Below are 24,489 nucleotides of genomic sequence, written 5' to 3' on the forward strand. Positions count from 1 at the left end.
AATACAGGCTCTGCGTAATCAATGCGGACGCTCTTCTGGCAGAAGCCTCCACGGTGGCAAATGAAATGGGTGTAACGACTCAGTTTCACCACGAACAGAGGAGCAGCCAGAAAAAAAAGAAAACGTTTCTCTGATGAGACTGAAGATGACATAGCAGGTGAACAGAAGTCAGACACTGGATTTCGCAACACAGTGTTTTATGTGGCTCTGGATAGTATAATCAAATCAAATCAAATTGTATTTGTCACATAACACATGGTTAGCAGATGGTAATGCGAGTGTAGCGAAATGCTTGTGCTTCTAGTTCCGACAATGCAGTAATAACCAACGAGTAATCTAACCTGACAATCAGTAATTTGGACATGCGGTTCCACACGATTGCAGCAGTATGCGAGGAGTTTTCACCAACACTTACATTTAGGAAAATGACTGAAAACCAAATTAGTTTATCTTGCCACAAATTGAGAAGCAAGTACTCCAAAAGATCTCACAGGTGGATTTGAAAATGAAGTGCGACATATAAAGACGATACATGGTGGCACTTTTTTTCAGATGGTATTTTGTCCTGAAGAGCCCCTAAATGCCATCCACGAGATGCAGCGACAGAGCATTTATGGAGAGCGAATCTTCTGCACAATGCCTGTAACAGTTGCTGGAGGGGAACGTGCCTTCAGTAAGCTGAAACTTGTAAAGAACTATCTAAGATCTACAATGAGCCAAGACGGGTTGAACAGCCTTGCGATCCAGTTAGCTGGAAAACCAGTTAGCTTAGTAAATTCAACTTTAAAGACATTGTAAACGAGTTTGCTCACAAGAAGGCTCGACGCTGGGCTCTTGGTGCAGTGTAGCGTCTGAGTTTTGTTTACAGGGAACAAACACAAGGACAAATGCCTTAACCTGTTCTACCCAAGCTTGCCCGGGGATGGGCAAAATACTGCTATGGTTTATCTCCTGCTGAACTTACTCAGGAATGCCCACCTAATGTCTTGACACTACAGTTGCAGTCTCACAGAAGCGTGTTCTCTGTAGGTACCACTAATAGTCCACATAGCTCAGGATTATTTTTAAATTTAGGGTACGTTATTTAGGCATATTTTTATGAATTATGCATAGGGCAGAAGAGGGTTAGCCTTGTTTATAAGAATTGGTAATACATTCTTAATCTGAAACATGGATCATTGGTAATTTCTTCATTTAAACTGACGACAATACCATATACAAAAAAAATAAGTCACCAATTGTGTAGTTATTTAGACTAAAGCACCATAACAATATCACGACACACAGCTTCTGTTAACATTAGGAACCAAACATGTTTGCAATACTGTTAATATAGGCAAAGGATGAAGGTGGAAACTAGAAATCTGCACAATTGTAGTATAGAGCAGCAGAAGCTTATAGTTAGCACATTTAATAACACCTATTGTTCAGTACGTTATTTTAATCTGAAACATTCTGATTTCTACGTTAGGGGCACGGTCGTTTTTTGTCATGTAGATATGGGTAAAAGTGACTAAGCAATCAGGATAGATAATAAACAGAGTAGCAGCAGCGTATGTGAAGAGTGTGAAAGTGTGTCTATGTGTGAGTTGTGTGTGTGTTTGTGTTTTGTGTGTGTGTGAGCGTATGTAGTGTGTGTGTATGTGTGTGTATATGTGTGTTGGAGTAGAGTATGTGTGAGTGTGTGGGTAGAGTGTGTGGGTAGAGTCAGTGAGTGTGCAAGAGAGTTAGTGCAAATAAAAAGGGGATTAATGCAAATAGTCAAGGTAGCCATTTGATTAACTCTTCAGCAGTCGTATGGCATGTGGGTAGAAGCTTTAAAAGACTTTTGGTCACAGACTTGGCTCTCCGGTACCCCTTGCCGTGCGGTAGCAGAGAGAAGTTGGGTGGTTGGAGTCATTGACAATTTTTAGGGCCTCACGACCCATACCAGTGCAGTAGGTGAAACCTACTAGGTGTAGGTGAAACCCACTAGGTGTCTGCTTCATAAACACTATCCCATGCTTTTACATTGGTTCTCTGCATGGAGGAGGAATCGGATTGGTTCACGACCCTGTGATAACATGATAATTACCTGGGGTCTAATAGGACAATAAGAAACATTCAAGTGTCGACTTTTCTGGCAGCTCTCCAGATCACCAAGACTATATATACTCAATTACATCTCTCTCTCTCTCTCTCTCTCTCTCTCTCTCTCTCTCTCTCTCTCTCTCTCTCTCTCTCTCTCTCTCTCTCTCTCTCTCTCTCTCTCTCTCGGAGTGCATGCTGGGAGTGAGTCGTCAAGCAGGAGTGATTGTGAGAACGAATGGAATTTCTTTTCACTCTATTGGGTTTTGGTATGTACATATATATATATTGATTAGTTTAGTTGTTTTAAGGGTATATTGTTTAACTATCACTAAGCACGTATAGGGGTGGTGGGATCTTTGAGGTTGGTTTTTCGCGAGGGCACAACCAGCGGGTGGGGCTGGTTGCAATGGCCACTCGCGGAAATGTAGAGTTTGAAAAACTTAGTCGGAGGCATGGAGTAAAAATTCCTGCTGCGGCTGGATGTTCAGTGGAAGAATGTAGCTTGGCTGTGGGTGCTATCATTGGGTATGATAGCATTAAATCAGCCTCAAGGATGAATAGCGCTGTAGTGATATTCTTAGATTCAATTGAAAAGGTGAATAAGATAGTTGAGAGGGGTGTTGTGTTGCGGGAGACACAGACGCCGGTATTTCCGCTTATGAATCCTGCGAAGAAAGTTATGCTTTCTAACGTGCCACCATTTGTTAGAGATGAAGTGTTAGAGCGAGAGTTATCTCGCCATGGTCAAATCGTATCTACAATAAAGAAGGTTCTTTTTGGATGCAAATCTCCGTTGTTGAAACATGTCGTGTCTCATAGGAGACAAGTGCATATGATTTTAAAAAAGGAAGGAGATGAACTGAATTTAGCGTTTAGTTTTAAGATTGATGGATTTGATTATGTCTTTTATGCATCTACTGAATCAATGAAATGTTTTGGATGTGGAAGAGAGGGGCATTTGGTGCGTAATTGTCCCGAGAATGAACGCGCTGAGCCTGGTAGTAGCTTTAGTGCGGGTGCAACTAACGTACCACAGCGAAGGGATGAAAATACTACAGGTGTAGGGGAAGAGAGAAGGTGGGCAGATGTGGTTGGAAAAGTAGGAGAGGAAGGCATTGTGGATACGGGGGCAATTGTGGTAGATCAGAACAAAGAGGGAGGGGAAACACTAGGTGAGATTGCGACTGCCGTCGCTGAGGTGGTGCTGGAAAATGAAATTGGAGGTCAAGAGGAGATTGAAATAACGGAAAAAGAAGCGGATGTTTTCAAAATACCGAGGAGTAAAAGGAAGAATTTAAGGGGTGGTGAAGGGTCTAATTCTAAGAGAAAGGTAGAGATGGATAAATCAGGTGAAGATGAACAGGTTGTAGAGATGGGGTTTTCTTCTGGGGAGGATAGCGAGAGTGAGTCATCTGACGCGTCACAACAATATAGTGAGATAGATGGGGTGGAAGGGAGGTATGGGATCGAGAAGATACGTCAATTTCTGAAGTTGACAAAAGGGAAGAAATATATGCAGGATTACAATGTAACTGATTTTTTCCCTGAACGTGAATTGTTTATTGAATCAGCAAAGTTTCTGATGTCAAAAATTACAGGGGGAGGTTTGAAAAGCCCTGAAATTGCTAGACTCAAGAAAGTGGTCACGAGAGTAATAAGTGATGCAAATTCTAAAGAAAATGAAAGAGTTCAGTTGCAGTTTTAACTCTGTAAAGAGATGTGGTGGCTGTATCTTCCTCTGTATTTTTTTCTTATCCATGAGCAGTTTTAAGATCTCTTCTTTAAACGTAAATGGGGCAAGAGATGTTAAAAAAAGAGCCATGGTGTATGAGTTAATGAGGGGAAAGGGAAGTGACATCATTTTTCTACAAGAAACGCATAGTAATTTGGAAAATGAAGTTATGTGGCAACAGGAGTGGGGGGGGACAGTGGTGTGTAGTCATAAAAACTCAAAAAGTGGGGGTGTGGTTATCTTGTTCTCAAAAGGGTTTTTGCCTTTGTCATATGAGGTTGAAGAGGTAGTTGAGGGGAGGTTATTAAAAGTTAGAGCAAGGTATGAAAACATCAATATGTGTCTGATAAATGTATATGCCCCAGTGGTGACAGTTGAGAGGGTATGTTTTTTAGAGACATTATCAAATACCATTGAGAAATGTAACAAAGAAGATTATTTGTTTATTGCTGGAGATTTTAACTGCACAGTTAGTGATTTAGATAGAAATCACCAAGAACCTCATATAGCCTCAAGGACGTTTTTAAAACGCCTTATTGTAACAAATGAACTGTGTGATATTTGGCGGAGTCAACATGGAGGAACAAGGCAGTACACCTGGGCGCATGTGAGAGAGAACATCATCTCTATGGCCAGGTTAGATAGGTTTTATGTTTTTGAGCATCAATCTCAGGTCTGTAAATCAAGTGTGATAACTCCAGTGGGATTTTCTGATCATTGTTTAATAGCAGAGGTGGTGTTCATTAACGATGTAAAACCTAAAAGCGCATACTGGCATTTTAATATAACTTTATTGAGTGATGCTCACTTCAGGAATTGTTTCAGTTTTTTTTGGGAGAGGTGGAGGTCTCAAAAGGCCAGTTTTGTATCCCTTCAACAATGGTGGGATATAGGGAAAATCCAGATTCAACAATTTTGTAATCAATACACGAGGAATGTCACCAAGGATATCACCAGATCAATGAAAGCCCTAGAGATTGAAATAGTGGAACTCATGACGTTGGTTGAGACCACAGGAGATCGAGGCCATACTCAGGCCCTCAAGAGGAGAAAAGCTGCATTGGCAGATCTGCTGGGTATCAGAGCACAGGGGGCACTGGTGAGAAGTAAATTTCAGGGCATATCTGAAATGGATGCCTCATCCAAATTTTTCTTTGGTTTAGAGAAAAAGAATGGACAAAGAAAAATTATTCATTGTCTCAAATCAGCTGTTGGACAAGAGCTCACTAGCCCTATTGAAATTAGAAAGAGGGCAGTAGAGTTCTATGCTGAGCTCTACAAGTGTGAGTACAAAGAGGACAAAACAGTGACACCGCAGTTCTTTGATGGGCTCCCAAAGGTGCCTGCAGAAGCTCAGGTTGAGCTTGAGCAACCATTGTCTTTGCAGGATTTATACACTGCATTAAAAGGCATGGAAAATGGAAGGGCACCAGGCATTGATGGGCTTCCCGTTGACTTGTTTAAGTCTTTTTGGGCTATGTTGGGAGAGGATTGGTTAGAAGTAGCTAATGATAGTTTAACCGGAGGGTTACTACCAATAAGCTGCAGAAGGGCTGTCCTCACCCTACTGCCTAAAAAGGGTGACCTGAGGGAGGTGAAGAACTGGAGGCCGGTGGCTTTATTGTGTACTGATTATAAAATATTGTCAAAGGCTTTGTCCAACAGGCTGAGGGAGGTGATGGGGCAAATCATACATATGGATCAGTCCTACTGTGTTCCTGGCAGGCAGATAGGGGATAACATTTCTCTGATTCGTGATTTTTTGGACGTCTCTAGGGCTATTGGGTTGGATGCTGGTCTAATTTCAATTGATCAGGAAAAGGCATTTGACCGAGTTGAACATCAATATTTATGGCAAACGTTTGAGGCGTTTGGGTTCAGCTCTGGTTTTATTGCCATGATAAAGGTGATATATGGTGACATTGAAAGTGTATTGAAAGTTAACGGTGGTTTGAGTGCTCCTTTTAAAGTGTGTAGAGGTATTAGGCAGGGATGTTCTATGTCTGGGATGTTATATGCTATTGCTATAGAGCCACTACTAAATAACATTAGAAGTCGCATTGCAGGGGTGTGCCTTTCAGAGGATATTCCTCCTATTCGTCTTTCAGCCTATGCTGATGATGTAGTTGTGCTAGTGAAAAATCAAGCGGAGGTGGATAGTTTGAGTCTAATGGTTGATCGTTTTAGGGGAATATCCTCTGCAAAGGTAAATTGGGAAAAGAGTTGTGCTTTACAGATTGGAGAATGGTCTGGAGGGATCATGGCTTTGCCAGGGGGGCTAGAATGGTGTAAGGGAGGTTTTAAGTATCTTGGAGTGTACCTAGGAGATGAGGGGACTATGGAAAAAAATTGGAGTGGGGTGGTTGAAATGGTGGAAGGGAGGATGAGGAGATGGCGTTGGTTACTATCTCGTATGTCATATAGGGGGCGCACTATTATAGTTAACAATGTGATTGCCTCTGCACTGTGGCATCGGTTGTCAGTTTTAGAACCACCATCTGGCCTTCTGGCTAAGATACAGGCAATTATTGTGGATTTCTTTTGGGATAAATATCACTGGGTTCCACAAAGTGTTTTGTATTTGTCAAAAGAGGAGGGGGGACAAGGTCTTGTACATCTTGCTAGTAGGGCTGCTGCTTTCCGGTTTCAGTTTATTCAAAGGTTGCTTTATGGACCGGAAAATGTGGTGTGGAGAGGGGTGACAGGTCTTATATTACAGCGGGTTGGAGGATTAGGTTTAAAGAAGGCTTTATTTCTGGTTGATAGTAGCCAGATTTCTAGGGAAGGAGTACCTCCGTTTTACAGAGGCCTTCTCAGAGTGTGGAGCGTAATGAAGGTGTCCAGAAGAACTTCAGCGGAGTCAGTGCATTGGCTGTTGGAGGAACCTCTGGTGTATGGGGCAAGACTGGATTGTACAACTGCAGCTGTTCCACATTTCTCCAAGATTCTGGTGAAGGGGAAAATCATCACCTTAAGACAGTTAATGGCCATGGCTGGGCCCGCCTTAATGGATGGAAGACGGGTGGCAGAACATTTGGGGATGAGGTCGGAAAGGATTGTCGGACAAATGCTGGGGAGCTGTAGGAAGGCTCTGTCAGCGGAAGAATGGGGTATGCTTAGTAGCCACAAGGAGAAGGTGCAAGATGAAGACGTCTTATTTCCAAAACTAGGGATTACACCAAATATCCCAGAGTCAGAAAGAAAGGCGTTATTGCTGGATTTGAGAGGGTTGGAGGAGGTGGGTTTGGATGAGGTGAATGGGAAGGAATTGTATAGGGGGTGTGTCAAGGTGTTGAATAAAGATAAATTGAAAAATAGAAAAGATACTCCATGGAGGGTAAAATTGGGCATTGATGACAAGGTAAAGCCAGCATGGAGAGCACTGTACAAACCACCGTTACAAAAGGGTACTGGTGATATGCAATGGAGGGTTTTACATGGCATCATTGCAGTTAATGCTTTTGTATCTGTTATTAACTCAGATGTTAGAGATGGATGTCCTTTTTGTAATATAAGAGAAACCATTTTTCACTGTTTTATGGAGTGTGAGAGGATAAAACCTCTATTGGAAATGCTGGAATTTTTGTTTAAAGCTGTAGGGGAGTTTTTCAATAACACTGTTTTTATTTTGGGGTTTCAATATAGTAAACAACAGAAAAGAAAATGTCAAATGTTAAATTTTATTTTGGGACAAGCTAAGATGTCAATTTTTCTGAGTAGGAAACATAAGATAGAAACGGGATATGGGCAGGATGTAAGATGTGTTTTTAAAGGTTTAGTGAAAGCAAGAATAAAAGTAGATTTTGAGTTCTTTTCAGCTGTAAAAGATCTCCTATTATTTGAGGAGAAGTGGGCCTACGAAGGAGCGCTTTGTTTTGTAGAGGAGGGGAAATTATTTTTTGCTGCTGAAATAAGTTGAATGTATGTTATGTATTTATTTTTGTTTAGGAATTACATGTTGTTTCATTTCTGAAAAGGCAGTGTGTCTTTTTATGTTAACACTTGAGTAAAAAATAAAGGTTTTATAAAAACTAAAAAAAAAAAAACTCTCTCTCTCTCTCTCTCTCTCTCTCTCCTTTATATTTGACTGGAGCAGGAAGCTGATGAGAGTGGAGCGAGAGGGAGAGATCTCCAGAACAGTGCCCAGCTGGTTGGTAATGATCGAGGCATGTTGATTAACTGAAGCGTTTGTCTCTTCTGTTCTCTACCGACACCTTACATGAGCCAAAAACACAAGAGCTAAACCTCCCCAATAACAAACCAATTACACTTGTCCTGAATACAAATGACTAGGAAGAGATTAGGAGCACTGCCAACTGTTTCGGTCTACTAGTGTGAAAGTTCTGGAGTCAAAAACTTCAGATATGTATGGACCAGATCAATGTACCAGTAAAGGAATAAATGTATCAATACAGATCTTTCCTACAGTGTCCTTCAGTGTATCATTGAGGTCTTCAGCAGCTGAGAATCTCTCAGGACTGAAAGAGGAGAAGAAGACGGATAGATATCAATAGAGTTTTGCCTTTCCTTTCCTGAAATGAAATCTGACAGGATGCACCACGGAAATCGAATATCAAATGACATCCTCTTCTCTACGATGATATGAGCAGCGCCATTCTGTATAGGCCAACCTCAGATGAACTACAGACCCTGTTCCAGCCTTCCCTCTCAGTTGGGGAATGATGTCACCACACCACAATGAGCTCCATATCGAATGGCCACCAAGGCTCAAGACAACAGAGGTTGAAAGAAGAGACAGGACACGCTTTCAACTCCCCTTCCCATGACGTATGGAAATAGGCTCTTAGACTTCAGTACAACTCAAATGATTCACCACAGAATGGCTCTGTTGGGCTTTAAATACCATGGTGACATTTACAGTCATACCAAAATGCTAAAAAAAACAAACCCCCGTTCAGACGCAAGGACCAAAGGCAGGTAGCGACTGGATGATTAACTGTCATAACAAGCCCACTGGAATCTATAATGCAGTGGGACAGAAATACAAACACCAAGGAATAACTAGGCCTGCTGGCTGCTGGCTACTTGCTACATGACAAACTCAACAAGACACCACTCGAAGGTCATGTGAGGCTAGTTTGGAACACATCCTAAGTGGTGTCTTCCTCAGGTGGCAGGAAGTTGAAGGAACTTACAGGAAGTTGACGTTCTGGTGCCAGAGGCTTTAGGGAAAGGTACATTCTACCGGAAGAACAGTATCTGAGCGAACATGCAGGCTCAGAGGAGGCATCACCCACCCACTCACTTTAAACTTTTCTTTTTTAAGTGGTTGATAGCACACATGGCACAGTGGGGGTCTGTGTCTCCAGCTCATATTATATCCTAGAAACAAAAAAAATCACCTAGTAACACCTACATAAAAAATAACAACCCTAACCCATTCCATAATCTTCACACCTATACTGTACCTAAAAAAAAACACACACACACGTATAAACAGTACACACTGACACCCTTTCAAAGTCACGTGCACCACAACCTCACACCTCACAAGGAACAATGTTCGTTTTGTATTTCACATGGAAATAGAAAATACAAGTAATGCATCTGATCAACCATATGTGCATGTGAATGTATCTACTACAACATGGAGTGGGTAGGCCTAGTTAGTGGTGGTGCATTTCACTGGTTGGCTTGCGAAACGTTGCACTGTGAGTCACTGACCTCACATAATGCCCACATGTGAACGCAATTAACCGTCTGACACGACCCTTGTGCCGGTGATGTCACCGTAGGCACTTCCTGTCGCTATGGGATCTCTAACCAATGTTCTGGTCCCCCTTTCCACTCTGTAATCAAATGTAGTCAGTTAAGTTTGCCTTGAATGGAGTGTCCAGTGGAGGACTAGCAATATCTCCTATCCCATTGTCAGCAATATCAACATGCTAATAACAGAACATTGTTGTAGCACCTTTGCTGCTATCAGGGCTGGAGGTTTGGTGGGGAGAACAGTGTAAGCCAAACAAACTGTGAATGAGTGTGTTTTCACAGCAGAATTCTCAGGGGCCCTAGAGTTAGAAACCTATTGTTGCACAGAATGGTTCATGGTCTTAGGATGCACGCTGAGAATATACCATGTGCATTAAAACCACCAAAGGCCTCACGATTTGGCATTGTCTGCTAGAGGACTTCAACGGGTCAGAGGCTGAACATCCTGCCTCCTCACATACTATACACCCTCCTTCCCTGTCCCCTCGTGACGGAGGGCATCAACAAATAGGACAAACATGTTTACCACAAGGAGCTCCATTTACCTACATGTACAAATGACCTCAACTAACCTGTACCCCAGCACATCGACTCGGTACAGGTACCCCATGTATATAGCCTCGTTATTGTTATTTTATTGTGTTACTTTTTATTGTTTTTTACTTTAATTTATTTGGTAAATATTTTCTTAACTCTTCTGCAATGTTGGCTAAGGGTTTGTAAGTAAGCATTTCACTTATTGTATTCGGCGCGTGTGATAAATAAAGTTTGATTTGATTTGATTTGAGTGGCTGATTCTCTGCCGCATATGGGGGAGGATGAAGAAAGGGGGGGGGCACAGGAAACACATTTGTATGCATTTCCTCTCATAACAGGAAGAGCCCGGTGGCTTCCCCTTCACAATGGCTTCGCTTCTGCTTCCCACCTCCTGCCTGCACTTCCCTGGGGGGGAGGGGGGGGGGGGGGGGGGGGGGGGGGGGGAGAAAGACAGGGACCGAGAGCAGGCATTTAACAAAGCAAACACACACACAACATTTTGTTAAGACTCATGCACGCCAGCACTCATTACCATGGCCCTCCTGGGGCTGTTGCGGTGACCATATTACCGCCACACATGAGTCATGACAGCAGTAAAATTTCACGTGACCGTTGAGTCACGGTAATCTCCTCTCCTCTCAGGACATGTTTTAGAAGTACCCTAACAACCATTCAGGCCCTAACGGCCTGGTAGTCAGGGCTCTATAGTCCCTCTAACCACTCTGACGTCAATGCAAATACAATCGAAAATCACATCAAACACTTATCATCAAAAGAGTACGCCTATCATACTTTTAAAACTCGCCTCACTCTGACAATCGATTTGAAGAAAGATGGTCATTGTGGATGTTGTTTCAAAGTCTAACACGACAAGATGGACAGCGCTTTCTAAGGTGATGATTCATTCAAACACCCGTATGCATATTTGAACTTATACATATGCACAGGCTTATGAGTCCAAGCCCGAAAAAAATACCTGAATTAAAATTACGATTGCAATACAATACAATACATAGCCTACCGCATATTATGCATTGCTGAGCAACAAAGTAAACTGATTGAAGATCAGATTTTGAGTAATCGCCTTTGAGTGTGAACTATATTACTATGCATACTGGACGGACTGGGTTACCTTATGCTTTGCTTCAAAATTTCTATCCACGAGTCTGGGAGAGAATGTAATGCCATCGATGATGCTGTTGGTTCATTGATTGTGCAGGGCGGCTTACAATTCTGTTGAATTTGTATATGATTTTGGATAGCCAAGTAATAGGGATTTAAAAAAATATTTTCATCATTAATAGGCTGAAACATTACCTTTAGAAATACAGAATATCTCACCGCCATAAGTTTCCATCTCCTCCTCTCTGTCCTTTATTCCTTTCTCAAGTGTGCAGAGGGGCTGTCAACAGTTTAGTGAAATATGTTTCCTTGTGAAAACTGTCAATGTTCCCGAACCGATTTCCCTTGGTTTCTCAAATTAAGCACTGGGTAGCTGCAGGAACAGGGTTGGAGAGCCCATGGCACACCGAGTTTCGGCGGAATTATCACCTGTTGCGTAGCTTGAGCCTGCTCTGCAAAACAGTGGTTGATGGGTGGAGTAAAATAAGTGTTGTTTTATTTATTTCTCAGTTGCTCTTACACTTAACATAGCCACTTCATATGCACACTTGCTCCGGAATGGGGAAAATCATATTTCTATGTTATTCAGCTAAGTTAAATTATATTCTTCTGATTATAACATCATATAATATAAAATAATGTAATGGGACTAATAAGCATGTCTGGTCTGCTAAAAGAACACACCTACAGACTATGGCATGGAGCATAGCCAGGTAACATACAGTAGGCTAACACATATTCTGTTCTTCTGACATACATTTTCTTCATATCACAATGTTTCTTTAGACCAGACTAAAATAAATAATGGGTTTATTGTGTTGGTGTTGTTCCATTTATTTATTTGACTTTTTAATTGTAGACGCTCCGAAGGCGCACGTCAGCGGCTTGAATGCAGCTTATATGCGTGGAAGCCTGGAGATGCTAAATTTCATGACCGCCACAGCCCTATGCCCTCCACACAGACACTCATTGTCAGAAGCCAAAGCAGGAAGAGATGGACTCCTCACACAAAAGGATTAAGGAGAGGAGACCCGAGACCTGGGCTTGAACTCTCCTTCTGGGCCAAACAGGCTTCTGGAGATGCATGATGACAACAGGAGCTTTGTTCCAGCTCACATCTCTAATATATGCTTACTCTACTCCCCTGCACCACCCAGCACCCACCCACTCCTAATAGCCTGTCCTAGACTTTCAGAGTACAGCAAAAACAAAGGTCCTGTGCAAGAGATCACATTTGAACATTACAATTGAAGTTAATCAATTGAAGTCTATCAATAACTAATGTCAGATTTTTTTTTTTGACATTACAATATGAAGAATGGCGAATGCAGAGACTGCATTGGCTTTTATTTTCCCAGAGGCACCGATTTCTGAGAAAAGCACTCCTGTCCGAGTATGGTCGTGCTCTGTATGTCCCTGCTTATTCTGTAAAACCACAAGTGGAAAGTCATATATCCACTGCCTGCTGGGCCGTGCAAGGGCCGTGTTGGTGGCGAGATTCACCAAAATAGCTTTTCCTTTTCATTCATTTGTGAGGATGAAAATGCCTCGTGGCACAGAGCTCAAGTTGAACGATAGAGGGGAAAGAAGGAAAAAGGAAACACCAATAATTTTATTTTGACTTTCGTGTGAATCGTCGAGAAACAAAAATGCACGAAAAGAGGACAAAGTAGAGAATGGCAGCACAAGAGGAGCACAAAAGAGGCAGAAAAAAGAGATAAGAAGACAAAAGAGGGCATGAAGTGGAGGAAAGGTGAGGTATTTTTGCGAGCGCTCTCTGGGTTGAGCAGGCTGGCACAGAGGAGCCTGGCTCGCATAGGTAACGATCACTAAAAGAAAGAGAAGAGAAAAGGTGGGAAACTGGGGAAGAGGAGTGCAGGGGTGACGAAATACCCTGAGGGCCTCATTATTTTCCTGCTGTTAATTTACCTTGCAAGCTTCCTCACCACACCACTGTTGATTGGAGACACGGCACAATTGTCGTGAGTGAAAGAACCATGTCTCGTTCTGCGGTGCTGTGGTTGTCTCGATAAGAGAAAAATAAGAAAGAAGATATATCATTGTGTTCGCTTCTCTCTGAGTCCTGACTGGGGGGATGTGATTGGGGAGGGATGTGATTGCTGGGGTTCAGCGGTCTACTTCCTGTGACTGATGACCTCATCCATGTTTAACCTATGACCCCTCTAAAGGGGCTCTTCCCCTTTGCAACCCACCACCCCCACTGTCACACAAGCACGCACGCGCACACGCACACGCACACACACACACACACACACACGCACACGCACACACACACACACACACACACACACACGGCTGAACTGTCACTCTACATTACCCTCAATTATACCCAATTAGCTGGAATCCATGATGGCTGACCCTGGATATTAACGACAAGACGAATGGTAGATGTGTTTTCCTCAGTGTTTCTACTTAAATGTACTAGTGCTTGTGTGTGTTAAATACAAATGTATGTAAGTGTGTGTGTGTGTGTGTGTGTGTGTGTGTGTGTGTGTCTGCTCTCTGTCTGCGGCCCATGCGTTTATGGCACAGGGGGCTCTTTCATGTGCCCAGGGCTGGGAGAGGGTCTGAGTGGCCGGGGGGGTGGGAGCCAGGGCTCAAACACTGCTGCCCTCTGTCCAGAGCTCTGGGCAGGCATTCAACGCCAGGGAGGCCTGGCCGTGGTGCCCCTGCTCAGGGGAAGTGTTTCGGGGCCTGGGGGTGGCAGGCCAAAGTGGCCGCCCAGAGAGACGGAGGTTCCGTGCCCGCGATGATGGCGCCATGGTGGGCTACGGAGCCCGGTGGGTGGCAGGGTGGTGCTGACAGCCCTAACAGAACGGTGCCACTCAATAAAAGGCAGGGAGAGCAGGGGAGCGGACGCTTCTAGTGAGTAGAGGTGAAAGGCTCCCTTAATGTCTACATTGTGCCGCAATAGCAATGATAGTATGAAATGAGAGGTCAAATGTCGACAGCCACATCGGCCTGATTGCCCACATACCAGTCAGAGTGAAAATAAGATCTACCTCTTCAAACTAATTTTGATCTATTCCTTCATGTGTATGGATTGATTGTGATTTAGTGAGCGTTAAGTAGATTTTAAGTCATAAGAGTTTTGTTCAGGGCAGGCTGGGAGCTCGTTTGCATGAAAATAACACAAACATGCGAAGAATGTGGAGGCTAAAGATAACACCTCTGATGTTTATTTGGCTGAAGCGCACAGAGGTTTCCTCAAAGGGGAAGTGAAAATATGCAAAGGCCAGGCAGCCATTTCGACAAAAAAAAAAAAAAAATGTTTCTGTGTGCCAAAGGCCTCTGTCTGTCTTGTGATGGTCACCTTCATATCCTTATTGCTAGGCTCAGACATAAGAGAACTGATGTCATTTTACCACCATTGCCATGTACGGCAAAAAGCAAAAGAGCTTATTCAAAAGTTGATTAAAAAGTTTACATCAGGATTTTGTATCAATGTGAATGCAAATGAACATGTAAAAAGGCTTGTGTAAAATGACTTACATAAGACCTCAGGTATAAACTGTTATATGCTTGTTCACTTTCTTTCTCTCTCTACCCCCTCCTCTTTCTCCCTCCTTCCCTCTCTCTCTGTAAGCGAAACCCGGATATCTGTGGCATCGATTCCCCTCAGGTGTCCTTCCTGTCTCCCTCTCTCCCCTCCTCATCCTCGGGAGCCGGAGTGCCTGGTGCGATCGGTGAGCCCGGTCTGCGGTGGGACAGGGAGGGAGGGAAAGGAGACTGAGATAACAGCAGACAGGAAGTGGGCACTGGTGCAACGTGATAGCCTTCTCCACTGAAACTCCCTGACCTCCTCCACACTCCCTCTCTCTGTCTCTCCTCCTTTTGACTACAACACACTGACTCCAATGACCTGTCACTGATGTCTGGGAACAACTGTAGATCTCCCAGAAAGTCAAGTAGGAAATAACAGTTTATGACAGCTCCACTCCCCTCCTCCTATTTTCACCAATCTTCTCTCTTTTTCTCTTATTTCTTTTGTCTCACTAATGAGCACTCAGTCCACCCAGCTGCAACAGCCACTTCAGGGGAGTCCAATTGATTTCTAGCACATTTTTATGTCAAGTCACAATGGCAGTGTGAAGAGAGCCCAATGACAGTGTTTATGTGGAGATATCATACTGTCAGAGGTTAGAGGGGTCAGTGAGCCACTCTGTTAGATGTTAGCCCATACAGAATGACAAGCACAGTAGAAGGATCTTAGATAGTCTTTCAACAACTGTGCTGGATGTAATAACCATTGAATATTGTGACAGTAAGTTGCATGGGATAATGGTTCACAGAGTGGTGAGGACTGGGGAGGGAGGGACAGCCTGGGTGTGTGTGACCTGTGAGGGGAGGGGGCACGTTAGCAGCATATGGATCGAATTGGACTGACAAGGAGCTGACAGAGTGGCGGTGGTCACTGGTGCCACAGGAAGTGATGGATTGTGGGCCTGGAGGGCAGAGAGAGAGAGAAGTTTTTCTCCATCCATTTCCTGGGTTGTTTCGCTAATGTTTTGTCGCTTTCTATTTAAATTAACTGTCCATTGAAAATCTCACCTTTAAAATAATGTTGTTGACTCATCAATAAATTAATAAATTGGAGAAAAAACACTTAAAAAAAAAAAACTTACTTTAAGATCTTGATTGTTGATAAATACTTTGCCTTTATCTACATTTTTGCCTCATATTCTAAAATGTATTAAACATTAAATCTAGAATCCTGAGTTTTACAAACATTTTAGGACTTATAAATTAAAGCTAAATACCCATTTATTCTTAAAAAATACAACTTGTAAATGCCTCATGAGCTTAGTTCAACTCTCATACCCCACCAGAACTCAAAATATAAGCTTGTTTTACTCCAATGGTTGGAAACAAAGTACATTTAGTCAAACACTGTATAGCCTCAAAACATGTTAAAACTATAATTTTGATATCATGGATGGTCAGTCCTTGTATCCATAGCTCTGTCTATGAATTTGAGAGTTGTTACATTTCTCTAGGTCCATCCCTCAGACCTTTGCCAAAACAGACCCTTTGTTATCACAAAGTATAGACTACCGATTGCTGTCCATGGTGCTGAAATTGCGACATATCTATGTGGCTGCATGCCTGTTGAATCGATTATAGGCTTTCTGTAGTACCAGAGTATGTATAGCATTTCATTAGCTAATAGCCATAAAATTATAGGTGGGCATATTTTATCGTCATTTTCTCAAGTCTTAACATTTCACGAAGCTAAACACAGTGTTGCAATGCTGCCACTTTTTGCCTGCTGGCTGGTGTCAGTATTGCAATTACGTGTTCTGTAATTAAAGTTGGAAATTCAAACAGTGCAGATGGTTAAATATATGTTTGATGCAACAGCATACTAATCAGCTACAATAGATGTGTTAGAATATACAACTGTCCTGTATAGAAAACATGAACCTGCATGACGAGCCGTCCTCGCGTTCTCTCCCAGCTTGGATAGAAAGTCGTTGTGCGTAAACCCAGCCTAGTGCGTAAACCCAGCCTAGTGCCAAACAATACAGTCAGTCCACCCTTAAAACACTCGCTTACTAGGGATTGTTTCATTATGCAGTGTACTATCTATATGCCGTATTTAGCTGCTATTTAGCTGCTATTCATGAACTTTTTAAAATAAAAAATGACACATCAAATAGCTCAAACAAAAAATCATTTAAGTAGTCGGCTTGAGGATAAATTCACCCCCTATTTATTGTTGAACTCAGCAGGTTTTGTCTGGCCAATACCCTGGTCTCCTTCAGTCCTCCATTTTTGTTTGTAAATGTTTTCACCACGGTCTGTATGTAGGTCCAGGTTGCGGGCCTGACTGTTTTCTCTACTGAGTATTTCCAACCCGGACAGTCTTTCCAGAGACATTGTGCATAATATTTCCATTGCCCTGCACACAATTTAAACTTGAAACTGAATGATGCATTCTAAGATATACCAGAGATAAGGGACTGTTCATATTGCAACCACACAACTCAAAAGTCGGTTCACCAGTATGAACAAATTTGGAAACAGCTTTTTTTGTTCAATCCCCCATTGAACTGTTAAAGATGATAATCCATTTGCATCTGCCAATTTATTGGGATGTCCGGTATCCAAACAACCTGTCCCCAGAGCTTCCTATACATTTAATCTCTTTACGTGATGTGTTGTGAACGACAATTAAGGAGAATGAGAGGTTCAATTAAAGATGTTGTAGAACTGCTTATTTGAAGCACCACTTCCTTCTTCCCAATTTCCCTGACGTTGCTATGGAAATCAAGCTGTTTTTTTTTACCATCCCTGTAACTGTCACTTCGCATGAAGAACTACCTAAGAAGCATTAGGCTCTTGGTCTGATTAGCACTTTTGAACACCTGAGGAAGCTCCACTCATTGCACTGGAGCCGTCGTAGTCTCGACCACGGCATTTGTTCCCTGATATCCCCTTATACCTTCAATCAGTAAAAATTTTTATTTTTCAAGACCTGAGTCACATTCCTGAAGCCAAAGAAACAAACACTTAGCTTCATAGTACACATGGAAATGAAAAAGGTTTATGAATGACTTTTTGGAGGGTTACTGTCCAAATGATTTAGAGCTTGTGCCAGCCCTCCTGAACATTTCAACTCACCACGCTATTAAAAAAAGGCCTTCTTCGATCATGCTAGGGGCAACACTTCAGTTGTGAGTTTCACAGATCCCCCATCTGCTACACTAGTGCACGTTGTCAAGATCCAGCAAGGTTACACGCGTGGTTTGGCGATCCAGGCTTATGTGACGAGAACCTTGCCTGAATCTGAATGCATCTGAGAAGCTGAATATCTTAAACTTTGGTTTACTTGAAATTATGGTTTGTAAACTTGATACATAGACAATTAATGCAATATGTATGTATGTATACCATTTTGAAAATGTATGTTTAAATATTGAATTTGAATATTCAATTAAATAGACATTTAATTTTAAAACTGAATGCAAATATTCATTCAATTCAGTTGAAATCATGAAATACAAGTTAAAATTGTGACTTCAATGATTCAATTTGTGCATTAAACATTCCAAAATATCCTAATAGAAATTCCAAATTATACATTTCAAATACACTTTTGGTTGGCACTGAAATTGCTCTGTAGATTATTTACCTGCTGTGAAAAACTGATCAAATTAAGATAGTGCATCTCTACCGGGAGAGGAAAACTACAGAAGCCCCAATAACTAGCTCAGCCACAGAGGGAGCATGTCTGCCTCTCAGTGCTCTCTCAGCTCCACCCACCTCTCTCAGCTCCACCCACCTCTCTCGGGCTCTGCAGTGTGTGGCAAGTAAATGCCACCTCGGACCAGCCCGTCTCTGTTTGGTTGTTTGTTTGTGTTTTCTACCACCCTTCCCCTCCCTTCCCACCCCCATGCATAGTAATATTAAACTGCCATGGCCTAAAGCGGGTGGCATGGTGTGATAGGGTATGAAAGGGTGTCACCAGTGTTTGTTGCCCGTTAGCCTCAGAGTGGGCCGCTAGATTTAACAAAAACAAGACCCACTACTACCCCCAGGGTACCCATAGCAATCATCCTGCTATTTATTTTACCTTTATTTAACTAGGCAAGTCAGTTAAGAACAAAATCTTATTTTCAATGATGGCCTAGGAACAGTGGGTTAACTGCCTGTTCAGGGGCAGAACGACAGATTTGTACCTTGTCAGCTTGGGGATTTGAACTTGCAACCTTCTGGTTGCTTCTAGGCCAACACTCTAACCACTAGGCTACCCTGCTATCCCACCTACACCCTTCTGCCTCCCCCCACCACCACCACTAAGACACCATCCTATCCAGACTCCCGAAGACTTCAGTCAGCACACCTACCGTCCTCTCTCCCAGGCCCACAATAAGGTGTTTCCCCACCCCCTCCTATACTCCTCCTCCTATCCACCCCTCCACTCATCCATCCTCCCTTCTCCATGGGGCTTACCTGTCTGTTGCGTTCATCCATAATCCGCGTGATCTGAATCTTTTTCCTCCCCATCGTCCCGTCCTTTTCTTCTCTCCTCTCCCTAAAGAACGTTGCGCTTTCTCTCCTTGCTCTTCTTCTGCCTTTCCTCAAACTGCTCTTTCTTCTTCTTTACTTGCTCCGATCAATTCAAAGATTCCAGCATCCGTATCTGCATGAGAGAAAGAGACAGATAGAGAGAGGGAGGGAGAGAAAAGGAGAGAGAGAGAAGGAGAGAGAGAGGATAAACATTACGTGAAATGAAATATGGCAACAAAAAAAAACAGGGGGGGATTGGTGGGGGAGAGAAAAGTCACATCATCGCAGCCACAGGGGAGGGTGAAGAAAGACAAAGAATCCGTCAACATGTTGTGAAAGCAGCGCTGTGTTTTTCACTGTTGATATCATGCAAATCAGGTTTGTTGCATTTCCGTGCCGACTATGAGGAGAGACAGTGCTGTCAGGCTCTCGCCTCGTTCACAGAGAGTTTGACAGTGTTTTGAAAGTGCTGCTAACTTAAACGCTCTAATCACCTACAGTGTAACATTACCTCCAGCCTAAGAAATACAGTTTGTTCCTCCCGAAAAACAGCAGTTTGTTGACAGAACGACAGCAAGGTATGACTAGTCTCGTCTACCTCCAATACGGTTCCAAAATGGGTACCATGGAGAATGGCTTGGATGCTGATATAAAACCTAGCCTTGCCTTGTTCAGACAAAAACACTATCGATTTTACCCTTAAAATCACAGCAATAGAGCTGATTCCACACAACCAAATTCCATAAAGAACAGAACTTAAACCACCTGGACACAGTGTGTGTGTGTGTGTGTGTGTGTGTGTGTGTGTGTGTGTGTGTGTGTGTGTGTGTGTGTGTGTGCGCGAGTGTTTTTTACCTAAGTCTGGGATATATGTGGTGGATTTTTCTATCTAATGTCATACTTGAGTAAAAGTAAAGCTTCCTTAATAGAAAATTGTCCAAGTAAAAGTGAAAGTCACCCAGTAAAATACTACTGAAGTTCTGTCACTCTCCTTGAAAAGCATCTAAGAAGTGGTAGATCTGTTCTATGTACGCTATTTCTATGCGTCCCATTCTTACATTTAGTTTCTGCATCTTTTACTTTTTGGTTTTGAACACCAGCTTCAAACAGCTGAAAATACAATAGTTTGGGAATGGAAAATATATTTCACAGCAGTTTAGATGGTACAATGATTCACTACACTATACTTGCTTGTTTCGTCACATAAAGTGAAACACTATTAGAATTTTAGCTACCAGGAAATGGCAGAGTGATTTCTGCCCAGTGTATCTTTAGGAAAACCAGACGGTGCAATTTTTTGTGTGTTTTTTTTAATTGTATGGACAGACAGGGGCACACTCCAACCTCATTTACAAATGCAGTTTTTGTGTTTAGTTAGTCCACCAGATCAGAGGCAGTAGAGATGACAACGGGTTATAATGATAGTTGCATAAATTGGACATCAATGAGTGTCAGGGAAAACGTATGGGAGTGTAGTGGAATAAAACTAAAACAAATAGAAATAGTAAAGTAAAGTACAAATACCCCAAAAAACGACTTAAGTGGTACTTTAAAGTATTTTTACTTCAGTACTTTACACCACTGTCTGTGTGTGTGTGTGTGTGTATGTATGAGCGTGCGTGCATGTGTGTCTGTCTGTTTGTGCGTGCGCGTCTGTTTGTGTTTGAGCGTGTGCAGTGCATGCACTTGCATTTGTGTGTGGGCTGAGCTGGACCGATGGTGTGTGTGAGAGTGAAATAGCTGACTTCCAAAGAGGTTGTGCATATGTGTGTGTGTGCGCTTGGGTAAGCCAGATCTCTGGTGCTTCTCTCCAGAGTGCTAAAGTAGGCCAACCCAATCTATCTCAGGGAAGAGCAGAAGAGCTGTTGTTGTGTTTTCTTTTGACAGTAGAGGTGATAACGTCCCTCGTTATGCAAATGAGCATCCCATTATTTAAGCTCAGTGCAATGCAGGGAGCTGTCAGAGCCGTCGTATTAAAAACCCTCCATCTACCTTGCTTTTTTTTCTCCCCCTTTCCCTCTTCTCTTTTCTCTCCTTTCTGAACCAGATTTCCAGCACCTGGCAGCATGAGCCGGATACATTGATGTGGAAGACAACACCGCTTCACCAAAAGACATGTCAGTCTTTCTCGCTCTCTCTCTCTACTGCTCACACACACACACACATGTATGCATGCACACATACGCACACACGCATGCGCACACACACACACACACACACACACACACACACACACACACACACACACACACACACACACACACACACACACACACACACACACACAGGCACACACACACACACTCCCCCCCCTATCTTTCCTTTCCTGTTTGATCTCCCTCTAACCTGAATCCATGTGTTTACTAAGTGACATAAAGCACAGGAAAGCCCCTCCAAACCCCCATAGTGAACACACTGCTGCATGTTTGACCCTTCACTTGAGCGGAAACACAAGTCTTCCCTGTAACACTCCCATCTGATCTTGCTTTAGGAGCACAAGTGAGAATTATCCTCAGCATTGGAGAGCACAGGTTCAAAACACCTGTCCTTCTGCATGCCACTGGTGTGGCCATCTCTCCTGAGAGGTGGCGCGAGCGGTAATCTAGCCAGTTAGACATAGCCCATAGCTTGATGGCTCCTAATGGTCTCCAGGTTGACAGTTTCTCAGGCTTCACATGCTCATTCCAACATGACAATCAAGCTTGTCCCCTTGAGTCAATTGGCGTGCCCGCGCAGAAATGTAATTAGCTTAATAAATAAATAAAAATCTGTTTAAGGTCGAGACTTCTCGTTTTTGCATGGGTTGCATCTCAACCCACCCAATTCATCAATGTCAGCGGTGACATCACGTAAATCGGTCTTGTCACAAAAACAATCGGCAGAGTCCAAACGGTTTGTGCTAGAAACGATGAACCCACTATGGAAAGCTGAGACTCTCATGAACACGACGGTGTTCTCTGTTTTGCTCTACGACCCCCACAAGTGTCACGGGACTTCTCTGAAGTCGGTCCAACAGGTGTGCCAACGAGTCGAACGGTTTGAGCTAAAAAAAAAAGAACTCATATGAAAGCTGAGACTCTCACGAACACGTACATGTTGGTTGTTTTGCTCTACGGCATCCACAAGCTTCACAAGACTTGTCTGAAGGTAACCCGTTATGGGGCTGTAAAATACATGGAAGTGAACGTGGGTAGTTCCACATCAAATGTATACACATCATTCCATGGTAAAATTACTATGAAACCATTTCCTGACCTTTCTTATATTTTGTTGATATGTCTCTCTCTCTCTCGCTCAATTCAATTCAAGGGGCTTTATTGGAATGGGAAACATGTGTTAACATTGCCAAAGCAAGTGAGGTAGATAATATACAAAAGTGAAATAAACAATAAAAAATTAACAGTAAACAGTAAATATATATATATATATATATATATATATATATATATATATATATATATATATATATGTGTGTGTACAGTGTTGTAACAATGTACAAATGGTGAAAGTACACAAGGGAAAATAAATGAGCATAAATATGGGTTGTATTTACAATGGTGTTTGTTCTTCACTGGTTGCCCTTTTCTTGTGGCAACAGGTCACAAATCTTGCTGCTGTGATGGCACACTGTGGAATTTCACCCAGTAGTTTATCAAAATTGGATTTGTTTTCGAATTCTTGGTGGATCTGTGTAATCTGAGGGAAATATGTCTCTCTAATATGGTCATACATTGGGCAGGAGGTTAGGAAGTGCAACTCAGTTTCCACCTCATTTTGTGGGCAGTGAGCACATAGCATGTCTTCTCTTGAGAGCCATGTCTGTCTACGGCGGCCTTTCTCAATAGCAAGGCTATGCTCACTAAGTCAGTACATAGTCAAAGCTTTCCTTAAGTTTGGGTCAGTCACAGTAGTCAGGTTTTCTGCCACTGTGTACTCTCTGTTTAGGGCCAAATAGCATTCTAGTTTGCTCTGTTTTTTTGTTAATTATTTCCAATGTGTCAAGTAATTATCTTTTTGTTTTCTCATGATTTGGTGGGTCTAATTGTGCTGCTGTCCTGGGGCTCTGTGGGGTATGTTTGTGCCCCAGGACCAGCTTGCTTAGGGGACTCTTCTCCAGGTTCATCTCTCTGTAGGTGCATTATTTGGTGCTCTACGTTCTACACGGAGGATATTTTTACAGAATCCTGCATGCAGAGTCTCTCTCTCTCTCTCTCTCTCTCTCTCTCTGCATAATGATCCCATTAACGCCTCAACAAAGGCGTGCTCTTCTTTCGCACCCTTGTGACAAAACCACACTCATGTGATGATGGTTTGGAGCACCACTGCGAATGACACGATCACGGAGCACCGGAAACAAGACCACTGACTGCATTAGCAACCATAGGAAACAACGGCACTAAAGATAAAAGCATCAAAAATCAGACAGTGGTTCATTCCAAGACACATTCTATGGTTACACTGAACAAATCTTAAGGAGTCTTCACAGTAAAAACAACAACGTGCTTTCAGGAAGACGAAAGTGTCATCAGACAAACTAACACTAGAGCCTAACAGTGGTGCTCAACACTCCACAGACGCAGACACAACAACTACAGTACATGTACAACGACATATAAATTCCCCAGTCAGGCCAGCATACCTCAATCAGAACCTGACAGTTTCTTGAACATTTAATCTGGGCTTTGACTCCAGCAACCAACACGCCTGATGTGAGGTACGGCTGCTTAGCCCCACGCCGGTGATCCCCCTTCCTCCCTTTTCCTTCCCCTCAAACACGAGATCCCCTCAGCTCCTTAACGCTCCCTCAACCCTCAACCCCCTTTCCCACACACCTGCAACCATCCCATTTGAGTGCAAGGCAACTCAGTCCTCCCTGAGATCGCCCACTGCCTCCCAAACATCAACTCCCTCTCTCTGTCCCTCCCTTCTACCTCCTCCAGGGCTGGCGAGGGAGGGATGGCTGGCGACAGTAATCACCCACCACCCTGACAGATTACCACAGAGCAGCTCAATCCAATTTACCCCTCTGATGCCCTCCCACCATGAGACGCTGCGGCCAGAACAAGAGAGAGAAAGAGAAAGAGAGAGAGGGAGAGAGAGAGAGAGAGAGAGAAAGACAGGGAGAAAGAGAGAGAGGGAGAGAGGGAGAGAGGGAGAGAGATAAATCCACCCCAACAAGGTAGAACTAAACGTCCTCTCACTGTCAACTGCGTTTATTTTCAGCAAATTTGTGTGTAAATGTGTAAATATTTGCATGAACATAA

The 24,489-nt window shown here is 42.9% G+C and overlaps 1 protein-coding gene across 8 annotated transcripts in view; it reads right to left on the reverse strand.

Moving 5' to 3' along the window:
• The window catches only part of mef2cb (myocyte enhancer factor 2cb), a 100,813-nt gene that overhangs the window by 42,207 nt on the left and 34,117 nt on the right, over positions 1 to 24,489 (reverse strand). For all 8 annotated transcript variants that reach the window (XM_036935519.1, XM_036935518.1, XM_036935517.1 and 5 more), the window contains exon 2: positions 19,169 to 19,358. In XM_036935519.1, the coding sequence (XP_036791414.1) occupies positions 19,169 to 19,222 (54 nt within the window). In that variant the 5' untranslated portion in view covers positions 19,223 to 19,358. The remainder of the gene's footprint in view (positions 1 to 19,168; positions 19,359 to 24,489) is intronic.

The sequence above is a fragment of the Oncorhynchus mykiss genome, chromosome 11, assembly GCF_013265735.2.
Source record: "Oncorhynchus mykiss isolate Arlee chromosome 11, USDA_OmykA_1.1, whole genome shotgun sequence".
NCBI lineage: Eukaryota > Metazoa > Chordata > Actinopteri > Salmoniformes > Salmonidae > Oncorhynchus > Oncorhynchus mykiss.